This window comes from Natrix helvetica (assembly GCF_964273705.1).
Source record: "Natrix helvetica genome assembly, chromosome: 7".
NCBI lineage: Eukaryota > Metazoa > Chordata > Lepidosauria > Squamata > Natricidae > Natrix > Natrix helvetica.
Window position 1 is genome coordinate 4277589 of NC_138558.1, and position 26079 is coordinate 4303667.

The following is a 26079-nucleotide window of genomic DNA, read 5'->3' on the forward strand; positions in this document are numbered from 1 at the left end:
GAAGACTGCTATCATGTCTCCCCTGGTCCTTCTTTCTCTTAAGCTAAACATACCCAGTTCCTGCAACCATTCTTCATATGTTTTGGACTCCAGTCCCCTAATCCTCTTTGTTGCTCTTCTCTGCACTCTTTCTACAGTCTCCACATCTTTTCTACATCGTGGTGACCAAAACTGGATGCCGTATTCCAAGCATGGCCTTACCAAGGCCTTGTAAAGTGAGATTAACACTTCACATGATCTTGATTCTCTCTCTCTGTTGATGCAGCCTAGAACTGTGTTGGAGTTCCCAATTTTAGCAACTTTAAGATGTGTGGACTTCAACTCCCAGAATTCCCCAGTCAACATGTAATACACACACACACACACACAAGTACACAAATGGCCACATAATTCCATTTTGGCTGCTGGGCAACCAGCCTGCATTTACCATGTTGTAGCTGACAATGGGTTCACTTAACGACCGCAGCATTCAATTACCAACCATCACAAAAAGAGGTCAAATTGGACACAGTTCTGTGGCGATCCACTTTATGACCAGCACGACTTAGGTCTGAAATTGTGGGTCCCATTGCGGTGGTAGATCAAGGAACTAAGACCTGTCACAGGAGAAGCCTTGAGCTGCATGGCTCAAGATATTGGCCACTAGTATATAAAGATAAGAGCAACCCTACTCCCTCCGAACACTGATGTTGTTACCCAGTTGAGTAAGGAAACATCTATAAGAGAACCACCAAGCTCAGGGAGCACCAAGGACCCCACAGTCGTACTCTTCTCCACAAACCCCACACCCTTTTAGCACTGATGGTACAACCTCGTTGGGTCATGAAACGTCTGCAAGAAAACAACTACTCAGAGAGCACCAAGGACCCCACAGTCGTTGTCCTCCTTGCAAATGCCACTTCCTTGTAGCACAGATGATGTTACCTAGTTCGGTAATGAAATGTCTGCAAGAAAAGCACCAAGGACCCTACAGTCCTCCCCCTCTTCTCCACAATCCCCATTCCCTTCTAGCACTGATGATGTTCCCTAGATGGGTCATGAAAAGTCTGTAAGAAAACAACCAAACTCAGGGAAATATCAAGGATTTCACAACCTCCTCCTCCTCCTCCTCCTTCTTCTTCTTCCTCCCCCCCACTCCTCCTCCTCCCTGCAAATGCCACTCCCAAGAAAACAGCCAAGCTCAGAGAGCATCAAGGACGTCATAGTTCTCCTCATCCTCTTCCTCATCTCTCTCCCCATCCCCTCCATCTCATTCCCTTCTAGCATGGATGATATTACCTAGTTGGTTAATGAGATGTCTGCAAAAAATAAAAACCCAACCAAGCTCAGAGCACCAAGGACCCCACAGGTGGGAGCATTTTCTGCGTAAGCCATATCTGATCTTTTTATTTATTTATTACATTTGTACATTGCTAAAAAAAAACACCTTAGAACATGGGCCTGTGTCAGGATGGTTCAAAACTATGCTGTAACTCTCATCACACCCTTTCAAGATGTGAAAGGCTAACATCTTTCACCCTTTTTTCTCTTGTGCTAAATTAATTTTGGTTGTGGCACCCCCCCCCCCCATCAATTTGCTGCATTGATTTGATTTTATTAATTGCTTTTAGGCTGTTGATGTGTTTGTGCATGCAAATTTCCCTTCACTTGAACAACATTTCATTAACCTTTGCCGACTTAAAAAAAAAGTGTCATTGCATTTTAATTTTTTAGGGCTGCATTATCATTCAAGTCATCGTTTTATCTGAGGCCGGATAATTGCCGCTAATGTCATTTTACGATACCGTAATCTGGAGTCTGGCCTGATCACCTAATGTGGTCATTCCTTCTAGAAATGACACTTGGGGAAAAATAACGAATTTCTCTGTTTGTGTGTCATGATCCTACGACTGGCAGAGTTGAGTCCGTTTGAGAAACTGCTGAGAATATTTTAGGCGAAGATCAATGCAGCCTCCGGTTAGATTTTTTTTTTTTATACCTGATCTAACCAAGAGATCGAATAGGTTAAAAACACATACAGGTGTTGCACCCCACCAGCAGATTCAGACAGTGAGGAGGTTGGGGAGGAACCTGGGCCAGTCCTGGAGTCTGGGGAAGGCTCTGATGAGGGCTCTGCGTCGGAGGCAGAGAGGGGGCCAAGGCCTTATGCCAGCTATCAGCTGCCTTCGGAGTCAGACATCAGTGAGGCAGAAGAACAGCTGGAGCCTGTTCCTGATGTGCGCATGCACAGAGTTGCCAGAAGAAGGGAAGACCTAAAGGACAGGGGTCGACGTAGGAGTGAGGCCACAGGCAGACGATGAATGGCCCCTCCCAGAGGAAATAAAAGAGGAGCGAAAGGGGAGTGGAGTTTGCAGGAGGCCATGAGTTCGCTTAATTGGTTCGTGACTTTCCGAGACTCCTGGCCAAGTTCTGCAGATATCGGCCTGGCAGCTCTCCAAGCCAGATAAGGTCTGTGACTGTAAATCCTCCCTTGAAAGACTTTGCTGGATTTGAATGAAGAGGATTCACAATAAATTAATAAAAGGTTTTTTTGTCAGGACAAAAGTGCACATGCGAAGGTATTCCATCTTATATAATCGCTGTGTTTTTGACATGTGCACAAGGCATAGGTGCTCATATTTTCGATTCTGGGCGGACCGGTTGTTAAATTATGTGAAGGCTACCTCTGCTTAAACTGGATTGACTTCAGATCTTTGGAACAACCTCCGAAGTCCCACAGCGGATAACTGGATGCAAAAGGTCTTAGCAGAGCTGGCTGAATCGACTGCTTGGGTTAAAGAAAAGAATACAATTAATGTTGTTTTTATTTGGAAACCCCTTCTGGACTTTGTGCTCGAGGTGGAACAAATAAACAAACAAACAAAAAAGAAACTTTGATTTTGGCTTTTGCTGATTCGATAGGTTTGTGGTTACCGGTAATGCTCGACTTAAAATAGTTCTCTTAGTGACGGTTCGAAGTTGGAAAAAAGTGACTTATGACTGTTTTTCACACTTACGACCATTGCAGCATCCCCAAGGTCACTTGATCAAAATTCAGATGCTTGGCAACTGACTCATAATTATGACGGTTGCAGTGTCTTAAGATCTTCTGACAAGCAAACACAATGGAGAAGCCAGACTCCCTTAACAACGGTGTTACTAACTTAAACAGCTGCAGTGCTTCACTTAACAACTGTGGCAAGAAAGGCTCTAAAATGTGGCAAAACTCACTGAACAAATGTCTTGGTTAGCAACAGAAATTGCGGTCGTATGCCGAGGACTAGTGTACTGACTTGATGACTTTATTTTCTACGCTAAAGAGTCGGAAATCAATGATTTTCTTTTCCTTTCCCCTTTTTACCTCCTCCTTCTCTTTCCTTTTTCCTTCCTTATTTCTCCCTTATTTTAATTTTTCTTTGTAGCTTATATTTCCATAAAATCTATACTACTTTGGTTTTTTTAACCTTTATTGAAAATTTAAAACATTAAAATGCAAACGCCTTTAAAAATAATTTTGTTTAAGTTACAATTCTTTTTGACAGTACTAATATAACCATTTGATTATTCAAATACATTTTTATACATTCCTAATTCTTCCTATATCTATACATCTATATCTCCAAACTGTACATTTCATGTTCCTGTTACTCATCCATTGATACCAGTTTTCCCAAACGGTACAATATTCTGAGTCTCCCTTGTTCCTTAACTCCAAGGTGAGTTTATCCATCTCTGCGCAATCAAGGATTTTTTGGATTATCAAACAGTCTATCAGCCTGGTATCACTTTTCCAACATTGCCTGAGCGCTATTCTCACTGCTGTAATTATGTGCAAAATTCAATATTTTATCTTTTTTGTATACTTTCCCTTAATAATCCCCAGAAGGAACAATTCTGCTTTGAGGTCTATTTGGATGTTTGTAATTTCCTGTAACCTGTAACCAAAATCTGTTGTACTTTGGACCAATTTCCAGAAATCTTAGACTCGGCCATGCTGGTCGGGGAATTCTGGGTGATAAAATGCACACCAGCTGCATTTCTTTTGCCAAGTTGTCAACTTCAGATTTGCTCCTCTGTTTCTCATTCGCTATTTTTTTCTGCAAATTAATTCAACCTTCGCAGCCACCTTGGAGAATTGCTTCTCCTAAAAGGAAGAAAGCCCGTGGCGTTGACCATCCTGGGCAGCTGCCAGCTCTCCGAGGGCAAGCTTGCTGACGTGTTTGTCCTTTGCCAGATTCCCTTCTGCATATTCATGGCACATTCTCGGGTCGTTTCCTGCTGGCATCTGGCCTGCCCTGTCTTTCCTTGGGGACCTGCACTGCAGGGAGGGTTTAGCTCTGTGGAAGAGAACCGGGGTGGAAGGAAGAGTGGGTGTTTGATAGCCTGGAGGAGTAATTACAAGAAGACAACCCAACGGGGGATCACTGGGGAAAGATGGGGGGGGGAAGAAAATTGGGGAGAGGTACTAAAACAATAGAATTAAAACGGAGAAAAAGGATTTGAAATAAAAAATATAGGAACTTCAAGATCAAGAAAAAGCAAATGCTAGATAAATGGGTGGTGAGAAGAGATCATAAGAGAAAAGAACCCGAGAGACTAAGAGAAAATGGTTGAAAGGAGGAAAGAAAGAAAAGGATTTTTTTAGTAGAATGGAATGAAATCTAGTGAATATAGCCAAAGGTATATATTCTCTTTTCAAAAAATGCTTTTCTTCTGAGAAGAGGCTGTCTGTCAGGCCTGCGGCCATATTTTCTTTTGGATCTTTGGCCTGCCACACTTTCTATTATTCTACTATGCCTTTTCTATTGTGGGAAAATGGGAGGAAGGATTGTACGGAGTTAGATGCTGTGTAGCCATAACAAAATTCTTTCTAGAAAACCAAGGTCATCCTTTGTCTCTGCACCTGACCGGAATTGGATGGGTGGAAGCTGCCAGCGTGGCAGTGGGAGATTGGACCGTGTGATGGGCTTGTGGTTGTGGGGAAAACATCTTGAACTTTCAACTGGGTGGGGAAAACCAGGAAGCTTTCAGATTCCCGTTTCCTCAGATGTGCCGACATATCTCTCTTAATAAATTGGAATTTGAGCAATATTTTGCCTTGGACTCTGGTTTACTTTTGGATGCTATTTGGAACCCTGACATTGTGGGGGAAAGATTAAAATTATTACTTGTGGATAACTAACTAAATAAAATGTTTAATATTTAAAATTAAATTTGAGGATATATGCTATTAACAGTAAAACAGAATAATTGATGGAAATAATATGTAAAATTTGATTAATTTGGAGAGGCAAACAATGATACTGTCAAGCTATTAAGAAGGAATTAAAATTAAGTGGGAGATTATGGAATGAAAATAAGATGACTGAAAGGTAAAATGGTAATATGGTATATAATAAAATGGTAAGCCTTAAAAAATAAAGATAAAAAAGACCTGAACTATTATCAGACATGGAATAAACTTTACGAATGGATAGAAACAAGAGATAGAAATGAGAGGGAATAAAAGTTTGCAAACGAATCAAGAATTGTTAGTATGGAAAATAACGATGTATTAAAATACGAATATAGTAAAGGAAAAATTGTAAATAGGGTAATGTAAATAGAAACTTAGCTAAAGTTTTTTTGATTACTCTTTTTGGACATACTGCTATAATTACCGTTATTACTGTTATTACAGTATTGTTATAGTCACTACTTTGTGTGTTAAGATGTATTAGTAACTTTTTTTTTGGCTTTGCTTTAATTTGTAATTGGCATCCTGACATGGCACTTGTCTTTTCAATTAAAATGAAATAATTTTTTTAAAAAAAGTCTCAACCTGCTGATCAGCAAATGATAAATGGTACCCAACCATCACTGTAACCATGGTTACAGAAATTGGGTCTGTTCCGTCCAGGGAAAAGAAGGACTAGGGGAGATGTGACAGCAGAGTTCCAATATTTGAGGAGCTGCCACAAAGGGCAAAAGGGTCAATTTATTTTCCAAAGCGGCAGAAGGCAAGACAAACAATGGTTGGAAACTAATCAAGGAGAGAAGCAACCTGGAATTAAGGAGAAACTTCCTAACAGGGAGGACAATTAACCAGTGGAACAGCTTGCCACCAGAAGTCGTGGGTGTTCCAACACTGGATGTTTTTAAGAAGAAATTGGACAACCAATGATGGCTGAAATGGTACAGGGCTTCCTGCCTGAGTAGGGGGTTGGACTAGAAGACCTCCAAGGTCCCTTCCAACTCTGTTATTCTGTTCTTTTGTGGCTGCGCATTTGTATCAGAAGAAATCTAGCAGAGCTCATGGGATCATGGAAGGCAAAATACCAACTAGGAGAAACTGAGTGGAACTAATTGGGGGGGGGGCAGGTATAAGGCTTCCTATAGAGCAGGGGTGTTGGCTGGGGAATTCTGGGAGTTGAAGTCCACAAGTCTTAAAGTTGCCAAGTTTGGACACCCCTGCTATAGAGGGATAGCAGAGTGCTAGAAAGGAATGGGATATGTGGAAAGGAAGAGGAGAAGGAGGAGGACTGTGAAGTCCTTGGTGCTCTCTGAATCGGTTGCTTTCTTGCAGACATTTCACTACCCAACTAGTTAACATCATCAGTGCTAGAAAGAAATGGGGTTTGTGTAGAGGAGGAGGAGGAGGAGGACTGTGAAGTCCTTGGTGCTCTCAGAGCTTGGTTGTTTTTTTGCAGACATTTCCCTACCCAACTAGGTAACATCATCAGTGCTAGAAGGGGATGGGGTTTATAGGGAGGAGGAGGAGGAGGAGGAGGAGGAGGAGGAGGAGGAGGAGGAGGAGGAGGAGGAAAAAGACTGTGGGGCCCTTGATGCTCTCTGAGCTTGGTTGTTTTCTTGCAGACGTTTCGTGACCCAACTAGATAACGTCATCAGTGTTAGAAAGGGGGGGAGGTGAAGAGATCGCATTTCTGAATATCCTCCTTGGAAGAGAAATGTTCCTTGCAAGCCGAAAGCAAGCCCCAGCATCCCACCACCATTCCAGAACCCTTGTGGCTTAAGCTGGCCCCTTTATCTTGCAAGATGGGACACAACAGTCCTGGCACAGAACCAGGTTTAAATCTCTAAAGCGGGGAAGAAGTGAAGCTGGACTCTTCTGACTCCCTGCGTTTTTCCAGAACCAGAAGTAGGAGGGAAAAAAGGGAAAAGCCTTCCTCCAAAGTCCCTTGCCCTACACAGATGGGAATGGGCGCACGGGAATTTTCTTGGCTGCGGCCATGAAGAGTCCCACATTCCTCGTGACGCTGAATCAGAGGAATTGCCATCTGTAGCTTGGCAGAAGATCTCAGCAGCTATTTGGCTGAAGTCAAGTGTGGAGGGCGGTTTGAAATGTTGCCAGGAGCCCCCCCCCCAATCCCCCATAGGCCTTCCCCCCATCTTTTTGGCCAGGCCACAAAAGTGGGCTTGGAGATGTCACCGATTGTGTTCACACAATTGCTCGGCTCGACATGTTTTCTATTCGAACGACGACGTATTGAATGAGTTCACCAAAGAGCTTAAAAGAATGGGATGGGACGGGACGGAATGGGACTGGAGAGGAGAGGAGAGGAAAAGAGAGGAAAAATAGAAAAAAATAGAATAGAAAACAGGAATGGAGAGGAAAAGAGAGGAAAAATAGAAAAAATAGAATAGAAAACAGGAATGGAGAGGAAAAGAGAGGAAAAATAGAAAAAATAGAATAGAAAACAGGAATGGAATGGAAGAGAGAGGAGGGGTGGGGTGGGGTGGGGAGAAGAAAAGGTAAGAGAAGAAAAGAAAAGAGAGAAAACAGAATAGAAAACAAGAATGGAATGGAATGGAGGAGCAAAGGGGAGGGAAGAGAAAAGAAGATAGAATAGAAAACAAGAATGGAATGGAATGGAGGAGCAAAGGGGAGGGAAGAGAAAAGAAGATAGAATAGAAAACAAGAATGGAATGGAGGAGTGAAAGGGAGGGCAGGAAAGAAGAGAAGAGAAAACAGAATAGAAAACAAGAATGGAATGGAATGGAGGAGCAAAGGGGAGGGAAGAGAAAAGAAGATAGAATAGAAAACAAGAATGGAATGGAGGAGTGAAAGGGAGGGCAGGAAAGAAGAGAAGAGAAAACAGAATAGAAAACAAGAATGGAATGGAATGGAGGAGCAAAGGGGAGGGAAGAGAAAAGAAGATAGAATAGAAAACAAGAATGGAATGGAGGAGTGAAAGGGAGGGCAGGAAAGAAGAGAAGAGAAAACAGAATAGAAAACAAGAATGGAATGGAATGGAGGAGCAAAGGGGAGGGAAGAGAAAAGAAGATAGAATAGAAAACAAGAATGGAATGGAGGAGTGAAAGGGAGGGCAGGAAAGAAGAGAAGAGAAAACAGAATAGAAAACAAGAATGGAATGGAATGGAGGAGCAAAGGGGAGGGAAGAGAAAAGAAGATAGAATAGAAAACAAGAATGGAATGGAGGAGTGAAAGGGAGGGCAGGAAAGAAGAGAAGAGAAAACAGAATAGAAAACAAGAATGGAATGGAATGGAGGAGCAAAGGGGAGGGAAGAGAAAAGAAGATAGAATAGAAAACAAGAATGGAATGGAATGGAGGAGCAAAGGGGAGGGAAGAGAAGAGAAGAGAGGAGACAAGGGAAAATAGAATAGAAAACAAGAATGGAATGGAGGAGTGAAAGGGAGGGCAGGAAAGAAGAGAAGATAAATAAAAACAAGAATTGAATAGAATTGGGGAGAGGAGAGGAAAGAAGAAGACCCTAACCCTATTAGAATCTTAAAAGCATTAAGGCCTTGCATAACGATAAGAAAGGAACCTCTAAGGGAGATGTGCCCTTATATTTCAGAAATACGATAAACAAACAAACAAATAAAGGTGGGAGTTAGATGGAGTTAGCTTTAAGTCAAAGGAGCTTTTCAGAACATAAAACTGATGCTAGACTTTTATTGTCCAGAGCAAGGACCGTGCCAGCTATTCCTTCGAAGCGTGGCATCTGTTTTTCAAAAGTACAGGAAGATTTTGATGCCTTTCGCACTCAACCTAGCGATGTTTACGAAGGTTCAGCTGGAAAACACAACATCCCTGCCAGGGGAAAAAAAGAAAATTGTTGACAGAGAAAAATCATCCTGATTTTATGCTCGCTGCCTGCGTCCGACTCACAATTTTGATGATGCCCCGATTAAAAATAATTGGCTGCCAATAAAGCAGCAGCTTTGGGAGAAGTGAACAGCTCTTGGCACTGAATGGCTTAATTACGGGTGTCGGTCGGAGGCTGGCTTTCGGGTGGGAGGTCTGTGGAGGGAAGGGGAAGAGAGCCCCCACCACCAGTGACAATGTTTTTTTGGGGGGGGGCACAGCGTTACAGGGCTCCAAGCAATTGATGCAAACAATATAAATACGCAGGGGATGCAGCCAGGATTCAGATACAAAGAGCCAGAAGGCAAGATAGCAGGTGCGCCCACTTGCCAAACTTCCTAAGATGCCTGCCGGGATCGTTTCGGTGTTTCTCTTCTGCCTTCTCACCTTGTCTTCAGCCTGCTACATCCAGAACTGCCCCCGAGGTGGGAAGAGGTCCCTGCCAGATGCAGAAATCCGACAGGTAAGACAGGTGTTTGCATTTACCCTTCCCGCCTTCTTCCTTAAGGAAGAATTCCAGAGCCTTCTCTTATTTCTCGTTGTCCTTTCCTTGTCTGTAGCCTATGGAAGAGGAAAAAAAATGGGGGGGGGAACCTAAAGATTAACCTTAATTCTAGATTGGAGCTCTCTTTGGTAAGATTCCACCTGTTAACAGATTAACGGAGTTGGAAGGGACCTTGGAGGTTATCTAATCCAACCCCCCACTCAAGCAGGAGACCCTACACCATTTCTGACAAATGGTTATCCAGTCTCTTCTTAAAAACGTCCAGTAATGGAGCATCCACAAGTTCTGGTGGCAAGCTGTTCCACTGGTTAATTGTCCTCACTGTCAGAAAAATTCCCCTTACATCTAGGTTGAATCTCACCTTGATCAGTTTCCACTCATTATTCCTTGTTCAGGTGCCTTGGAGAATAGCTTGACTCCCTCTTCTTTGGGGCAACCCCTGAGATATTGGAAGACTGCTATCATGTCACCCCTAATCCTTCTTTTCATTAAACTAGACATACCCAGTTCCTGCAACCGTTCTTCGTATGTTTTAGTCTCCAGTCCCCTAATCCTCTTTGTTGCTCTTCTCTGCACTCTTTCCAGAGTCTCCACATCTTTTTATAGTGTGGTGACCAATACTACATGCTCTACTCTAGGTGTGGTCTTACTAGGGCTTTATAGAGTGGTATCAACACTTCAGTTGATCTTGATTGTATCTCTCTGTTAATGCAATTTAGGATTGCATTGGCTTTTTTGCTCAAATTTAGCTGGCTGTCCACTAAGATTCCAAGATCCCCCTCCCAGTCCCTGCTATTAAGCCTGATGACATGGTAACTATCTTCCAGGACTTGAGGAGCTGCCACAGAGAAGAGGGGATTGATGTCCTCCAAAGTACAAGAAGACAGGACAAGAAGCGATGGGTGGAAGTTTGTTAAGGGGAGATTCAAACTGGAAGTAAGGAGGAATTTTCTGACAGTGAGAACAAAATTAGTGGAAGAGTTTGCTTGGGTGCTCCATCCCTGGAAATTTTCAATAAAGGATTGGACCACCATTTGACTGGGAGGGTGTAAAGTCTCCTACCTTGAGCAGAGGGTTGGACTAGAAGACTTCAGATGTCCCTTCTAGCCCTAGGAGATTCTGTGCCTGCAACTTGTTAAATCTGATCGGATTTACAGGACAACAAGATTATTGTGAGCACAGGAAAAGAGAAGGGGGGGGGGAAAGACCCCTGTATCTTATTGCCAGGAAAAATGGATTTGCAGAATATCAGGCTATTTTGTTCAGTGAAAGGGGTCAGGAAGACTAAATCAAGATATAAGAGCTAGCTGAAGTAAGAAAAGAATTCAAATCTTTCATGAACACATTCATTGGGTAGTCTGTTTTTTCTTCTTCTTTCTAATTGTACCATAATGGTTTACTATTGCTTCATTCTGGGATGGTTTTTGGATTATCCAATCTAGTTTATAGCCCTGGGATTTCCCTGTGGTCCCCTATCCAAGTTTTAAATCTCTTTTGAATTGAACTTGGTTCCTGGGGATTTCCTTTCGTTTTCTCGGCAAGCATGTGGAAACCATGCCATTTCCTTCTAGGATTTTTCCCCCAAACTTTCCCCATGCTACGTGGGGATTACCTGGGATTTCCTTGTGGCCTCACATCCAAGTCTTAACCAGGTTCAATCTTGTTCAGATCCAGGAAGCATCTGGATTAGCATTGGTGAACTAACACCCCAGGTTAACTAGCATGATCCAAGCAGCAGGCTAGTCTTACAGTTGTTTCCAGCAGTGGTGGGATTCAAAATACTTTTACTACCAGTTCTGTGGGCATGGCTTGGTGGGCGTGGTATGATTTGGTGGCAGGGGTGAAATCCAGCAGGTGCTGATGGGTTCTGGAGAGCCGGTAGTGGAAACTTTGAGTAGTTTGGAGAACCAGCATATGCCACCTCTAGCTGGCCCCAGAGTGGGGAGGGAATGGGGATTTTGCAGTATCCTTCCCCTGGAGTGTGGAGGGAATGGGGATTTTGCAGTATCCTTCCCCTGGAGTGGGGAGGGAATGGGGATTTTGCAGTATCCTTCCCCTGGAGTGGGGAGCGCATGGAGATTTCGCAGTATCCTTCCCCTGGAGTGGGAGGGAATGGGGATTTTGCAGTATCCTTCCCCCTGGAGTGGGGAGGGAATGGGGATTTTGCAGTATCCTTCCCCTGGAGTGGGAGGGAATGGGGATTTTGCAGTATCCTTTCCCTGGAGTGGGAGGGAATGGGGATTTTGCAGTATCCTTTCCCTGGAGTGGGGAGGGAATGGGGATTTTACAGTATCCTTCCCCTGGAGTGGGGAGGGAATGGGGATTTTGCAGTATCCTTCCCCTGGAGTGGGAGGGAATGGGGATTTTGCAGTATCCTTTCCCTGGAGTGGGAAGGGAATGGAGATTTTACAGTATCCTTCCCCTGGAGTGGGGAGGGAATGGGGATTTTACAGTATCCTTCCCCTGGAGTGGGAGGGAATGGGGATTTTGCAGTATCCTTTCCCTGGAGTGGGGAGGGAATGGGGATTTTGCAGTATCCTTCCCCTGGAGTGGGGAGGGAATGGAGATTTTGCAGTATCCTTCTCCTGGAGTGGGGAGGGAATGGAGATTTTGCAGTATCCTTCCCCTGGAGTGGGAGGGAATGGAGATTTTACAGCATCCTTCCCCTGAAGTGTGGAGGGAATGGAGATTTTGCAGTATCCTTCCCCTGGAGTGGGAAGGGAATGGAGATTTTGTAGTATCCTTCCCCTGGAGTGGGGAGGGAATGGAGATTTTGCAGTATCCTTCCCCTGGGGTGGGGAGGGAAACGGGGATTTTGCAGTATCCTTCCCCTGGGGTGGGGAGGGAATAGAGATTCACAAGCCATGCCCACCAAGCCACGCCCACAGACCCAGTAGTAAAAAAAAAATTGAATTTCACCACTGCTTGGTGGGCGTGGCACGGGAAGGATACTGCAAAATCCCCATTTCTTCCCGATCAGCTGGGACTCGGGAGGCAGAGAATAGATGGGGGTGGGGCCAGCCAGAGGTGGTATTTACTGGTTCTCTGAACTACTCCAAATTTCTGCTACCGGTTCTCCAGAACTGGTCAGAACCTGCTGAATACCCACCTCTGATTTCCAGGCAGAAAGTTTAATAAAACTTTTCATGAAATCAGTCAGAACAGTTATTATCAGACTTCTGGCTTTCTCCTCCCATTGACAAACACAAGATCTACAGGCAGAATGAGGGCGATCCCATCTTGTTAACAGCTGCCTGGGATGTTTTTATTTATTTCTGTATTTCTATCTCTTTATGATTTGGCAGCTGGATGCCCCGAGGGAAGGGCGTTCTCAACATTAAGTGGAACAAATGAGTTCCAGCCTCCCCAGCGTGGTTTTCCTGGGACCTGCGTTGCTTTCAAGTTTTATTCGATGTATTTATTTGTATCCCACCTTTGTACAAATAACTCAAGGCAGTGAAAAGATCCTTTAACAGAATAACAGAGATGGAAGGGACCTGGGAGGTCTTCTAGTCCAGCCCCCCACTCAAGCAGGAGACCCTTTACCATTTCTGACAAATGGTTATCCAGTCTCTTCTTAAAAAGCCTCCACAACTTCTGGAAGCAAGCAGTTCCACTGGTCAATTGTTCTCACTCTCAGGAAATTTCTCCTTATTTCTAGGTTGGAAATCTCTTTGATTAGTTTCCATCCAACACAACTTCCTCGTCCTCTTTCCCCCATAACAACCACCCTGGGAGGTCGGTTGGGTTGAAAGAGAGTGGCTGGTCTAAAGTCACTTAGCCAGTTTTCATGGCTAAGGTGGGGCTAGAACTCCCAGTCTCCTGGTGATCGGCCCAAAGTCACCCAGCTGGCTTTCATTTCTAAGGCAGGACTAGAACTCACTATTTCGTGATTGGCCCAAAGTCACCTAGTTGGTTCTCATGGCTAAAGCAGGATTTGAACTACCATTTCGTGCTTTCCACCCTGATGCCTTAACCCCTACTAGACCAAAACTTCACAGGGTGCATTGCTCTCCCCATCAACTGCAATTCCTTCATTTTACCACTTTTGCTTACTCTGCGTTGTGCCCCTTTAGCAGACTTACTCCTGGATGTAAGTGTGTCTAGCGTTCGACCGTCACCGGGCTTTCGAAAGAGTCTTAAGAGATTGCACGGGAGATGGGTCTCCTGAGGTGGCCCATTTAGGGAACCTCCATGCTTTGGGATTTCCCAATATGGAGGAGCTAGAACAGCTTAGCATGAATGTATGCCTCCAGGTAAAGTGTTTTCCCCCCAGTGAGACTGTCAGGGCAACTTGGTCTACCCAAATATGGGACGGAGTACACGGCCTCCGCTTTCACCTTTCAGCCCCAATCCAGGAGCCTTTTTTGTCTTGAATTTATATTTACCGACAAAGAAATAAAGGGAGGCTAGTATAGATCTATTTCAAGCTATTTAGCTCTCATCAGCTAGAATAGAATAGAATAGAATAGAATAGAATAGAATAGAATAACAAGAGTTGAAGGGACCTTGGGGGTCTTCTAGTCCAACCCCCTGCTTAGGCAAGAAACCCTACACCACTTCGGACAAATGGATATCCAACATCTTCTTTAAAACTCCCTATGTTGGAGCATTCACAACTTCTGGAGGTAATTTGCTCCATTGATTAATTGTTCTAACTGTCAGGAAATTTCTCCTTAGTTCTAAATTTCCATCCATTGCTTCTTGTCCTACCCTCAGGTGCTTTGGAGGATAGATTGACTCCCTCTTCTTTGTGGAAGCCCCTGAGATATTGGAACACTGCTATCATGTCTCCCCTGGTCCTTCTTTTCATTAAAGTAGACATACCCAGTTCCTGCAACCATTCTTCATACGTTTTGGCCTCCAATCCCCTAATCATCTTTGTTGCTCTTCTCTGCGCTCTTTCTAGGGTCTCCACATCTTTTCTACATCGTGGCGACCAAAACTGGATGCCGTATTCCCAGTGTGGCCTTACCAAGGCCTTATAAAGTGGTATTAACCCTTCACGTGATCTTGATTCTCTCCCTCTGTTTATGCAGCCTAGAACTATGTTGGCTAGCCATATTCGAATCCATACTGACATATTAGGTAGATGTGTTAACCTCTAAGCCACAGGGTCTCCTCACTGTGTCAACTATACCAGGGGAAAGATTGTGTGGTTTCTCAGTGATACTTCCAGAAGTTAATCATCTTCTTTTAATTTCTCTTTTAGTGTATCCCCTGCGGCCCCGGCAACAGAGGGAACTGTTTTGGGCCCAACATTTGTTGTGGAGAAGAGATGGGCTGCTATTTTGGGACTTCAGAGACTCTGCGTTGCCTGGAGGAGAACTTTCTCCCTTATCCCTGCGAGGCTGGTGGGAAACCCTGCGGTGCGGGTGGGCGATGCGCAGCCCCTGGCATTTGCTGCAGTGATGGTATGTATAGGACGGGGGGAAATGGAGAAAAAAAAGAAATATCAGACACCATTAAAAAAAATTAATTGCATTCATTCTCAGCCAAATGTTACGTTGAGCAGTGCTGAAGCCCTAAAGTATTCTGTTCCCTAACCTGATGCCCCCCAGATGTGTTGGACTTCAACTCCCAGAATTCCTGATCGCCCTGGGAGTTGAAGTTTGAGGCGTCTGAAAAGATTTCAGCAAGTTAAAAACCATCCTCTCTTCTATAACGGTAGTCCTCGTTTATCAACGGCCTCAGATGGGGACGGTTCACAAAGATGAGGCGATTAAAAATTCCTTTCCCAAGCAACGCAGGCGTTTAGAGCAACCAAAGTCTTCAGAGGGACTCTGATTAAGATCCAGTCAGTTTCAGGCAGCAGCTGCCAGCTTCTAATCAACTAAGGTGACAAAACTGAGCTTGTGGACTGGCAGTTAGAACTTTTTAAGGATGCACCGTCCTGGGAAGATGTAACTCAGAAAACAATGAGCTTCTTTCAGCAGCTTTCTGCCTTGCGAAGGAGCAAAACAAAGAAGAAGAAAAAACAGTTGGACATAGTGAACCAGAGAAATTTATTTAAGTTAGGGGTCAACAACCAATGAACTTTGCTCTCTCTCTCTCTCTCTCTGTCTCTCTGTGTGTGTCTGTCTCTGTCTTTCTGTCTCTCTCGCTCTGTCTCTGTATCTCTCTGTCTCTCTCTCTCTCTCTCTCTCTGTCTTTGTCACTCTCTCTCTGTCTCTCTTTCTCATATTTTTTTAAATCACGGAGTTGTTGCAACCAACGGCTGTCACTAAATGAAGACTACCTGTATCCACATTTTTTTCTACTGCACAATCAAGTTTCTCAGCTCCCTATAATCTTATAAAAGTCCAATAAACAAACTGTGATAGAAATGGCAGATGTCTTGTTTGGTCCATTGGCTAAGAATTAAAAACAGCATGTTGCAACCTTAGTCTCTTTAAGATGAATGGACTTCAACTCCCAGAATTCCCCAGCGAGGAATTCTGGGAGTTGAAGTCCACACATCTTAAAGAGGTCAAGGCTGAGGAACACTGACTTATTCTCAGATCTTCAATTTGCAGAAATCCAGAGGGGAATATTTTCCAATCAATCAGAACAGAGCTGGAAGAGACCTTGAAGGTCCTCTAGTCCAACCCCCTGCTCAAGCAGGAGACCCTATACCCTTCCAACAAATGGCTGTCCAATCTCTTCTTTAAAACCTCCAGTGATGGAGCACCCACAATTTCTAGTGGTGAGCCGTTCCACTGGTTAATTGTACTCACTGTTAGGAAATTTCTCCTTAATTCCAGGTTGCTTCTCTCCTTGATTAGTTTGCATCCATTGTTTCTCATCCTGCCTTCTGGTGCTTTGGAAAATAAGTTGAGCCCCTCTTCTACATAGGTTCGGGACCATCCTCACCCCACCCACAGGGAGTTGCTGCTAAAACCCCACATACAAGAGCTAGGAAAAGCTTTGGCTGTCTTCCCTACCTGTCTGGAACTGACCCAATGAATTCTTCTCCCTCCCATCCTTTTACAGAGAGTTGCGTCTCCGATGCTGCCTGCGGAAATGAGAACGGTGAGAGAGGACGGACGTCTCCAGAAAGGAATTTGACCGGGCTGGACGGCTCAACTGGAGACCTCCTTCTCCGACTGATGCACCTGGCCAACAAGCAACAACAAGGAAAACCACAATTTTATTAAGGCGTCGGAGAGCTGGCATTTCGTGGCCGTAATGGGCTTAGAACCCGAAGCTGCCCTGAGTGATCCAAAGCCTATAACCGTTTAAGAGTCAAATATCAATATTCCACCCCAAAACCCGTTCTAAATTAATAAAAGTCTTCTTGCATCGTGTGACAAAATTGTTTAAGCGTCTTTATGAAGAGAAGAGATAACGCTTCCCTTGACTCTGGGAAGCATTATCACAAAACCCCAGAAGGCCACAAAACTCCCAACCTTTCTGTAAAGAAGGGAAAGGAAATTCTTTTGTAGATATACGAGTGGTCCTCATCTTACAACCGGTCACTAACTGACCATTCAAATTTACGACAGATCGTCCAGTACTTACAACTCTGTTCCAAAGTTCTGACATGACTGCATTTTGGGTGTTTGGCAATCGAACTTTCTCATTAATTCCAGGTCGCGTCTCACCTTGCTTAGTTTCCTTCTGTTGCTTTGGAGAATAATTTGTCCCCCTCTTCTTTGTGGCCGTCCCTCAAATACTGGAATGCTACTATTGTGTCCCCCCCTAGTCCTTCTTTTTTCTAGAGGAAAGGTAAAGGTTCCCCTTGCACATATGTGCTAGTCGTTCCCGACTCTAGGGGGCAGTGCTCATCTCCGTTTCAAAGCTGAAGAGCCAGCGCTGTCCGAAGACATCTCCGTGGTCTTGTGGCCGGCATGACTCAATGCCGAAGGCTCACGGAACGCTGTTCCCTTCCCACCAAAGGTGGTTCCTATTTTTCTACTTGCAGTTTTTTACGTGCTTTAGAACTGTTAGGTTGGCAGAAGCTGGGACAAGTAACGGGAGCTCACTCCATTACGCGGCTCTAGGGATTCGAACCGCCAATCTGCCCACCTTTCTGTTTGACAAGCTCAGCTTCTTAGCCACTGAGCCACCGCTTCCCTACTTCTCTAGAGTAGCCAAACCCAATTCCTGCAACCGTTCTTCATATGTTTTATCCTCCTGGCCTTTAATTATCTCAGTTGCTCTTCTCTGCACTTTTTCCAAAGTCTCAACATCTTTTTTGTAATACTGTATTCCATGGGAAATATTGAAAAGGCAGAATATTATATTTCCCTGGATCAGAAATGGAGAAACATGTTTTTTAGGCAGGAAGCAGACTCACTCTTAATAGCTACCCCCACCTTTGTCAACGGGCCATTAAAAGGCCCGTCTATTCTACATAACAAAGATATCCCCCTTCAGCTCTAGGGTGATGGTGTAGGAAGTTAAAACCCGCCCCTCTCCTAGAAAAAATGAAATATCCTGGGAAATATTGAAAAGGCAGAATATTATATTTCCCTGGATCAGAAATGGAGAAACATGTTTTTTAGGCAGGAAGCAGACTCACTCTTAATAGCTACCCCCTCCTTTCTTAATAGCCCCCATCTTTCTCAATGCAACACTCATGCTATTTTGTGACACTGCACAATTACACTGCACAATTACAAAATAGTCTAATAAGCTAAAAGTTGACAAGGTTGGGAAAAACTGATTTAACCTTTGTGTAAACCAGATGAGAGTGAAATGTATTATCCATCCCTCGTTTTGACTATGCCCCAAAGCAACTTACACAATTCATAAAGACCCCAAAGCAGAAATGGCATTTATACCTTCAGAAATTATATTTCTCTTAGGTATTCTCCAAACTGCAAACAAAACCACCTATCCTGTTCTCTATGGATCAATCCCTGGTCTGCCCCCATATAACCACCGGTGCATTCTCTGCTCTCTTGATAGATTAAAATACTGACCAGGGTGCCAAAAAATATCCTGGAGATTCCTCCTTTCATGCTTGAGGAAAAAACCTTCGATTTGGCCCACATTTGCAGCAAGTTCTGAGCATCTTCAAAACTCAACTCAAGGACACCAAACATGGAGAAATCAGTTCAAATATCAAACCCTGCTGTATAAAAATAGGGGGAGGAAAGAATAAAATAGAAATGCTGGAAAAACTCCTAGCCCAGTAAAACGAGCTCTTTTGCCCTTTAGAAAATACTAGAATATTAGAAATAAAATGTAATTGAGAAAATTACTTGTATGAAAATATAAAGTTGGGATTGCTGAAAGGCCACCCCTAGAACCCATCAGAGAAAATAAATAAGCAAAGGCAACAATGGAAAGGAGGGGGGAATGAGGAGGGAAAGGAAGGAAGGGTAAAGCAGAGACAGTAAGAGTGGGGAATTAAGAGTAGGAGAGAGGGAAAGAAAGAGAAGGAGGGAGGAGATGGGAAAGAGAGGGGAAGAAGAACGGAGGAAGGATGAGGAGGGAAAGGAAGGAAGGGTAAAGCAGAGAAAGTAAGGGTGGGGAATTAAGAGTAGGAGAGAGGGAAAGAAAGAGGAGAAGGAGGGAGGAGATGGGAAAGAGAGGGGAAGAAGAACGGAGGAAGGATGAGGAGGGAAAGGAAGGAAGGGTAAAGCAGAGACAGTAAGAGTGGGGAATTAAGAGGAGAGAGGGGAAGAAGAAAGGAGGAAGGAGAGGAGGAAAGAAGAAGGGAGAGAAGGGAGGTTGGGAAGATGAAAGGAGTAAGGTTGTAGCAAAAAAAGATGGAGGCAAGAAAGTCACCCAAATTATATTATAGATACGTGTGTGTAAAAATAATTATAGAGGCTACTGATGAATAGACACATGTTAAATAGCAATGACAAGAATGTATATTTGGGAATGAACTTGAAAGGGAAAAATAAAAACTTTTTTTTTAAAAAAGAAAAGAAATTACAAGAGTTGGTGAAGTTAAAGGAAAGAATTACGAACCAGGAGAAAAGGGGAGAGGTGACTTACCTGTTCAGTTAAGGATGCTCTTTGGTTGAAGAATGGATGCAGGTTGGACCGAACGGCTTTTATGCACTCTAAGGGCGGAGGCAGGGCCAAGGGGAAAGGCGGAGCCAAGAGGTAGGTGGAGCCAGCACATCAAGACAGGCAAATTGGAAGCATTTGCGCACAGGCACACAGGAAGCCAGAAGTGATGTGTTGCTCACATCAAAAGCTTGTTTCTTTTTTAAAAAAAAGTTTTAAATTTTTTTTTGTGTTCTCTATATGCAATTCTAGGTATCCATTCACATAGCTATTATTCTTTTTTACATTCGTCATTCTTATACATTTATCATTCCATTTGCAGGGTTATAACATACAATTTGGGTTCCTTTGCTATCCATTCCTCACCTGTTTTGATACCACCTTCTTTTCCCTTTCTTTCCTCCCTCCCTCCTTTCTCTACTTTCTTCCTTCCTCTCTCCTTTTCCTTCCTTCTTCCCTTTTCTCTCTCATACTCCTCTCTTCCTCTTCCCCTTCCTGCCCTCTCTCCTTCTCCCTTCCATCTTCCTCTCCTCTCCTCTATCTTCCTTCCCTCCTCTTCTTCTCCTCTCCTCCTCTCCTCCTTTCTCTTTTCTATTGTTGTAGGTGTCTCTTCCAGCTCTTACTTCTTATTTTCTTGACCCAAAAATTGTTGAATATCATTTCTTGTTCCCTTTCCTTCTCAAATCTATCCTGATTATGTTTTTTCCCCCTTTGTACCTTACTTTTGAATATATATTATTATTTTCTTCCCTATTTCCCCCACCTCTTCCCCTCTTTTTCTACTTAATGGCATATCATCTGAGTTCCACATCTTCCCCTTACTTTCTTTTCTGTATGTCTTTCTCTAACCTTTCATAAAAACTTCCCCATGTCTTGAAGTACACCGATGCCTCTTTATCCTTTATTTTCAAAGTCAATCTGTTCATCTCTGCCCAGTCTAGAATTTTTATTATTATCTCCTCTTCTTTTGGTACCTTATTTAATTTCCAATTTTGAGCAAATACAATTCTCGCTGCTGTAGTTATATGTATAATCAAATAGCTCTCTTCTTTCATATATTTCTCTGGAAGGATACCAGATAAAAATGTCTCTGGTTTGGGCGCTATCTTTTTTTTTTTCCAAACAAAAGTTTTATTGGTTTTTTTTCAAATATTTTGGGGAAAAGGGTACATAAATGTGGGAGAAAATTTTTTGACAGCTACATCATACAGAAGGTGGTACTTCCCCGGAATCTTACATCTCTTTCATGTTTTATATATATCAAAATATCATTGTTACATTTACATTAGCAGTTATTTTACTCAATTCTTTAGCATCTTCAACCATATTTTATATCACTTCTACATTTCATTATATTAGCAATTGCAATATGTTTTTAATTCATTTCTGTGACCTAAGTTTCATTACTGTCTCCTCTCCCCTGTCTGTTGGCTGGGCCAAGGCTCCCCCCCCTTTCATGTCTTGTGCGCCATCTCTTGTTTCGCCTAGGAGGTCCTTGTGTTTTTCCATGAAGGCTTCTGCCTCCACCACTGTATTAATTCTCACTCTGGCCCCCTCCCAAAAGATCAACAGGCCTTCTGGAATTAACCACCGGAACCAGATATTTTTTCCATATAACTTTTTAGTTATAAAGAGGATTTTTTTCCTCTTATCTCTTATTCTTTTTGGTATCTGTTTCAAAATGGTTATTTCTTTGTCCTTATATCTTAGAGGTTCCCCCCTTTGAACTCCTAGAATCTCATCTCTTGTAGTTTTTCTGAAAAATTTAACATGAACCTCCCTTGGGACATTGTGTATTCTGGCATATGCTGAATTAATTCTATATATCAGGTCAATATCCCACCCCAGCTGCCGCCTATCCCTTTTGGTGTAGTCTGCTAATATTGTTATCATAATCTCTCTTAGGTCCTCACCCTCTGTTTCAGGTATGTTTTGAAACCTAAGAAAAAAAGACATCCTTTCAAATTCCATTTTTTCCAAATAGCTCTCAAACCCAACACTTTTTTTGTAAAGCCTTCATCTCTTCCCCCACCCCTACAGCATTCTCCTCCAAAGCATTTATTTTTTGACTATTTAATACAGTCTGTTGTTGATTCTGTCTGAGTTCTTCCTTTAAGTCCGCCAGCTGCTTTTTAAATTTAGTTTGGGCGCTATCTTTTGTTGTAGTATTTCCTCTAACCATGTTCTTATTTTAGTCCAATAGTTCTTTGCTACAGAAGCTTGTTTCAAAGGTGCCTTTTCAAGAGATGCTACACTTGATTTTAGCCAAAAGGTCAAGAAGTTCTTTCTTATCGTGCCTTTTCAAGAGGAAGTTGAACTTCTTTTGGTTTCCTTGGGGAACGGAAATCCCAACTCCTGAAACTTAAGACTATGGTCAGAGTGTGGTCTCATTAAGGAAGATCTACACTAGTCTTCAACTTACAACAATTTATTTAGTGAGTCAGCCGTGCGCAGCAGCTGCAAAAAAACTAAGACAATTCTGGGATGAATAAACAGAGGCATAGAATCAGGATCAGGTAAAGTATGAGTACCACTTTATAAAACCTTAGTAAGGTCCACACCTGGAATAGTGCAGTACTGTAATATGGTGACCAAATAGATTTTGGTCACCATACTACAAAAAAGTTGTTGAGACTTTGGAAAAAGTTCAGAGAAGAGCAATACTCAAAGGCCTGGAGACTGAAACATACGAAGAACGGCTGCAGGATTTAGCTAGTCTAAAGAAAAGAAGGACTAGGGGTGACATGATAGCAGTCTTCCAGTATTTGAGGGGCTACCAAAAAGAAGAGGGGGTCAAATTATTCTCCAAACCACCTGAAGGCAGAAGAAGAAACAATGGTTGGAAACTGATCAAAGAGTGGAGCAACCTGGAATTAAGGAGAAACTTGCTAACAGGGAGGACAATTAACCAGTGGAACGGCTTGCCACCAGAAATCGTGGGTACTCCACAGGGGTGGGTTCCTGCCAGTTCTAACCTCTTCTATAGAAGAGGTTCCACAAATCTACAGTGCCGTTTAGAACCGGTTCCAGCTCCCTCCCCCCGCCTGTCCGCACATCATCAAGATGAAGAGCGAGAGGAGGAATTCTGGGAGTTGAAGGTTTTTTTTTTAAAGGGTTAGGGGTGCAAGGGTCTTGTAACTTGACAGATTTAAGACTTTCGTGCTTCAAATGCCAGAGTTCCTGAGCCAACATTTTGGTTGCTAAGCAAGAGCGTTGTTAAGTGAGTTTCACCACATTTTACAAGTTGGCCATGCCCACCCAGTCACATGGCTGGCAAGCCACTCCCACAAAGCAGGCCACACCTACAGAAGAGGTTCTAAAAAAATTTGAAACCCACCACTGGTACTCCATCACTGGAGGCTTTTAAGAAGAGGCTGGACAGTCACTTGTCTGAGATTGTATAGGTTCTCTTGCTTGAGCAGGGGGATAGACTAGAAGACTTCGAAAGTCCCTCCTGAATCTGCTATGCTATGCTATCCTATTCCATTCCATTCCATTCCATTCTAATCTATTTTCTATTCTATTTTCTATTCTATTTTATTCTATTCTATTCTATTCTATTTTATTCTATTCTATTCCATTCTATTCCATTTTCTGTTCTATTCTATTCTATTTATTCTATTCTGTTCTATTTTCTATTCTATTCTATTCTATTCTATTCTATTCTATTTTCTATTCTATTCTATTGCATTCCATTCCATTTTCTATTCTATTTTCTATTCTATTCCATTCTATTCCATTTTCTATTCTATTTTATTTTATTTTATTCTATTTTATTCTATTCTATTTTCTATTCTATTCTATTTTATTCTATTCTATTTTGTTCTATTCTATTCTCTATTCTGTTCTATTTTATTTTATTCTATTCTATTCTATTCTATTCTATTTTCTATTCTATTCTATTTTCTATTCTATTCTATTTTATTCTATTCTATTCTTTTCTATTCTATTCTATTTTCTATTCTGTTCTATTCTATGCTATTCTATTCTATTTTCTATTCTATTCTATTTTCTATTCTATTCTATTCCATTCCATTCCATTTTCTATTCTACTTTCTATTCTATTCCATTCTATTTCATTTTCTATTTTATTTTCTATTCTATTCTATTCTATTCTCCATTCTATTCCACTTTCTATTTTATTTTATTTTCTATTCTACTCTAATTCTAATTCTAGTGTCCATTCAAAGTAACAACAGCACTGAAAAAAGGGACAGGTGACCATTTTTCACACTTACGCCCGTACTGATGACCGTTACACTGTCCTAGAGGGTCACAGGATCCCCTTTTGCAACTTTCTGAGAAGCAAAGACAGAGGGGAAGCCTGATTCACTAAACCAGTGGTGGGCAACCCGCGGCTCGGGAGCCACATGCGGCTCTTTACACCCTTTAATGCGGCTCTTCTGTGTGCCGGGTGCCCGCTCCCCTCCCTCCTCTCGGGCTTCGGAGGGAAGCTTCTGCAAAAGCCCGGGCGAGTGACAACCAATTTTGGTCCTATGACTGCAGAATGCTGCAAAATACCATAAATGCAGGCCAGTTGTTGAGTGTTTCAAATGTGATTGGAACACTCAACAAGGTGACCACAGTGTGTGTGTGTGTGTGTGTGTGTGTGTGTGTGAGTGAGAAAGACAGACAGAGAGAGGAACAGAGAGAGGGAGTGAGGGAGGGAATCAGAGAGAGACAGACAGACAGACACACACACACACACACAGACAGAGAGAGACAGAGAGGGGGAGGGAGGGAGAGAAAGATAGACAGACAGAGAGACATACACAGAGTGACAGAGAGAAAGGAAGGGAGGGGAGAGAGACAGAGGGAGAGACAGAGACAGACACACACACACACAGAGTGAGTGAGAGACAGACAGACAGACACACACACACACAGAGTGACAGAGATGGGGGAGGGAGGGAGAGAGAGTCAAAGAGCCAGAGAGAGAGAGAGAAAGAAAAAGAAAAAAAGAAAGAAAGTGGGAGAGAGAGATGAAATTAAAAACAACAACATACAAACCTGACTTACTCAAACTATCCAAGGAAATGCAAGGCCAATGTTCACATTAGTGGTTGTGACTTTGTCAGTCAATGTCAGGATGTAATTTTCTCTACATTGTAAGGCAAATTTTACGGAATTTAACGTTATCGATAAATAATATCGTTCTAAAGTTTTTGTTTTATTAGTTGTGTTATTTGTATCCTCCCGACCTATGTGGATACTTGCATGCAGAATATTCTCAATAAAAACTTATTGAAACTAAAAACAGTGTACCATCCTATGTATTTTCGGTTTTAAAAATGTGGCTCTCAAAGTAAATTTCAATCGTGGTTTTGGCGAGATTTGGCTCAGTTGAAAAAAAAGGTTGCCCACCACTGCACTAAACCATCAGGTTACTAATTTAACAACTGCAGGGATTCACTTAACAATCATGGCCAGAAAGATCGTAAAATGGAGCAAAACTCATTTAACAATGATCTCACTTAGCAACAGAAATTTGGGGCTCAGTTATTCTTGAGGATTACCAGTAACTAGTTTCCCCCATTGAGGACTTTTGAAAGTTACGGAGAGAAACTATCCAGTTGCTCGTTCCCCAGTGACGTCCATGACTTCTGGAGTCTCGGTCCTCACCCTCTCTTTCCCCCGCTTTGGAGGAAAAATGCACAACCGCAAATTGTCCATATTTGACTGACCTCACGCCTGCGACCTTGGCATATTAGATGAGACCTCTGGCATGGACAGCAATCTCTTGTGCTTTTTAAGAGAGACGGGCGACGAGGCTGGTGCCTTGCCTACGCAGACCTCTCAGCAGTATAAATGCTGGTAGCTACCAAGAAGAAACCAGGACGAGGTTTTCTGGACAATTCCGTAAACTAGGCAACTAGCAGTAGTTGCCAAGATGTCTTACAGCGTGTTGACTCTCTGCTTATTTTCGCTGCTGGCTTTTTCTTCTGCTTGCTACATGCAGAATAGAATAGAATAGAATAGAATAGAATAGAACAGAACAGAACAGAACAGAACAGAATAGAATAACAGAGTTGGAAGAGACCTTAGAGGTTTCTAGTCCAACCCCCTGCTTAGGCAGGAAATCTACATCACTTCAGACAGATGGTTACCCAACATCTTCTTAAAAACTTCCAGTGTTGGAGCGTTCACAACTTCTGGAGGCAAGTTGTTCCACTGATCAATTGTTCTAACTGTCAGGAAGTTTCTCCTCAGTTCTAAGTTGCTTCTCTCCTTGATTAGTTTCCATCCATGGCTTCTTGTCTTGCCTTCAGGTGCTTTGGAGAATAGCTTCACTCCGTTTTGTTAGTGGCTGCCTCTCAAATATCGGAAGACTGCTATCATGTCTCCCCTAGTCCTTCTTTCTATTAAACTAGACATACCTAGTTCCTGCAACCGTTCTTCATATGTTTTAGTCTCCAGTCCCCTAATCCTCTTTCTTGCTCTTCTCTGGACTCTTTCTAGAGTCTCCACATCTTTTCTACATCCTGAATGCAGTATTCCAAGTGTGGCCTTACCAAGGCCTTATAAAGAGGTATTAAC

At 42.8% G+C, this 26079-nt stretch overlaps 1 protein-coding gene across 1 annotated transcript; it reads left to right on the top strand.

Moving 5' to 3' along the window:
• The first annotated feature begins 9067 nt into the window (after positions 1–9067).
• LOC309395215 (vasotocin-neurophysin VT-like) lies at positions 9068–16888 on the top strand. The gene is made up of 3 exons (XM_081959175.1): positions 9068–9552; positions 14807–15008; positions 16567–16888. The coding sequence occupies exons 1-3, from the start codon at positions 9433–9435 to the stop codon at positions 16728–16730; spliced, it is 486 nt and encodes a 161-aa protein (XP_081815301.1). The 5' UTR covers positions 9068–9432; the 3' UTR covers positions 16731–16888.
• The last annotated feature ends 9191 nt before the right edge of the window (positions 16889–26079 follow it).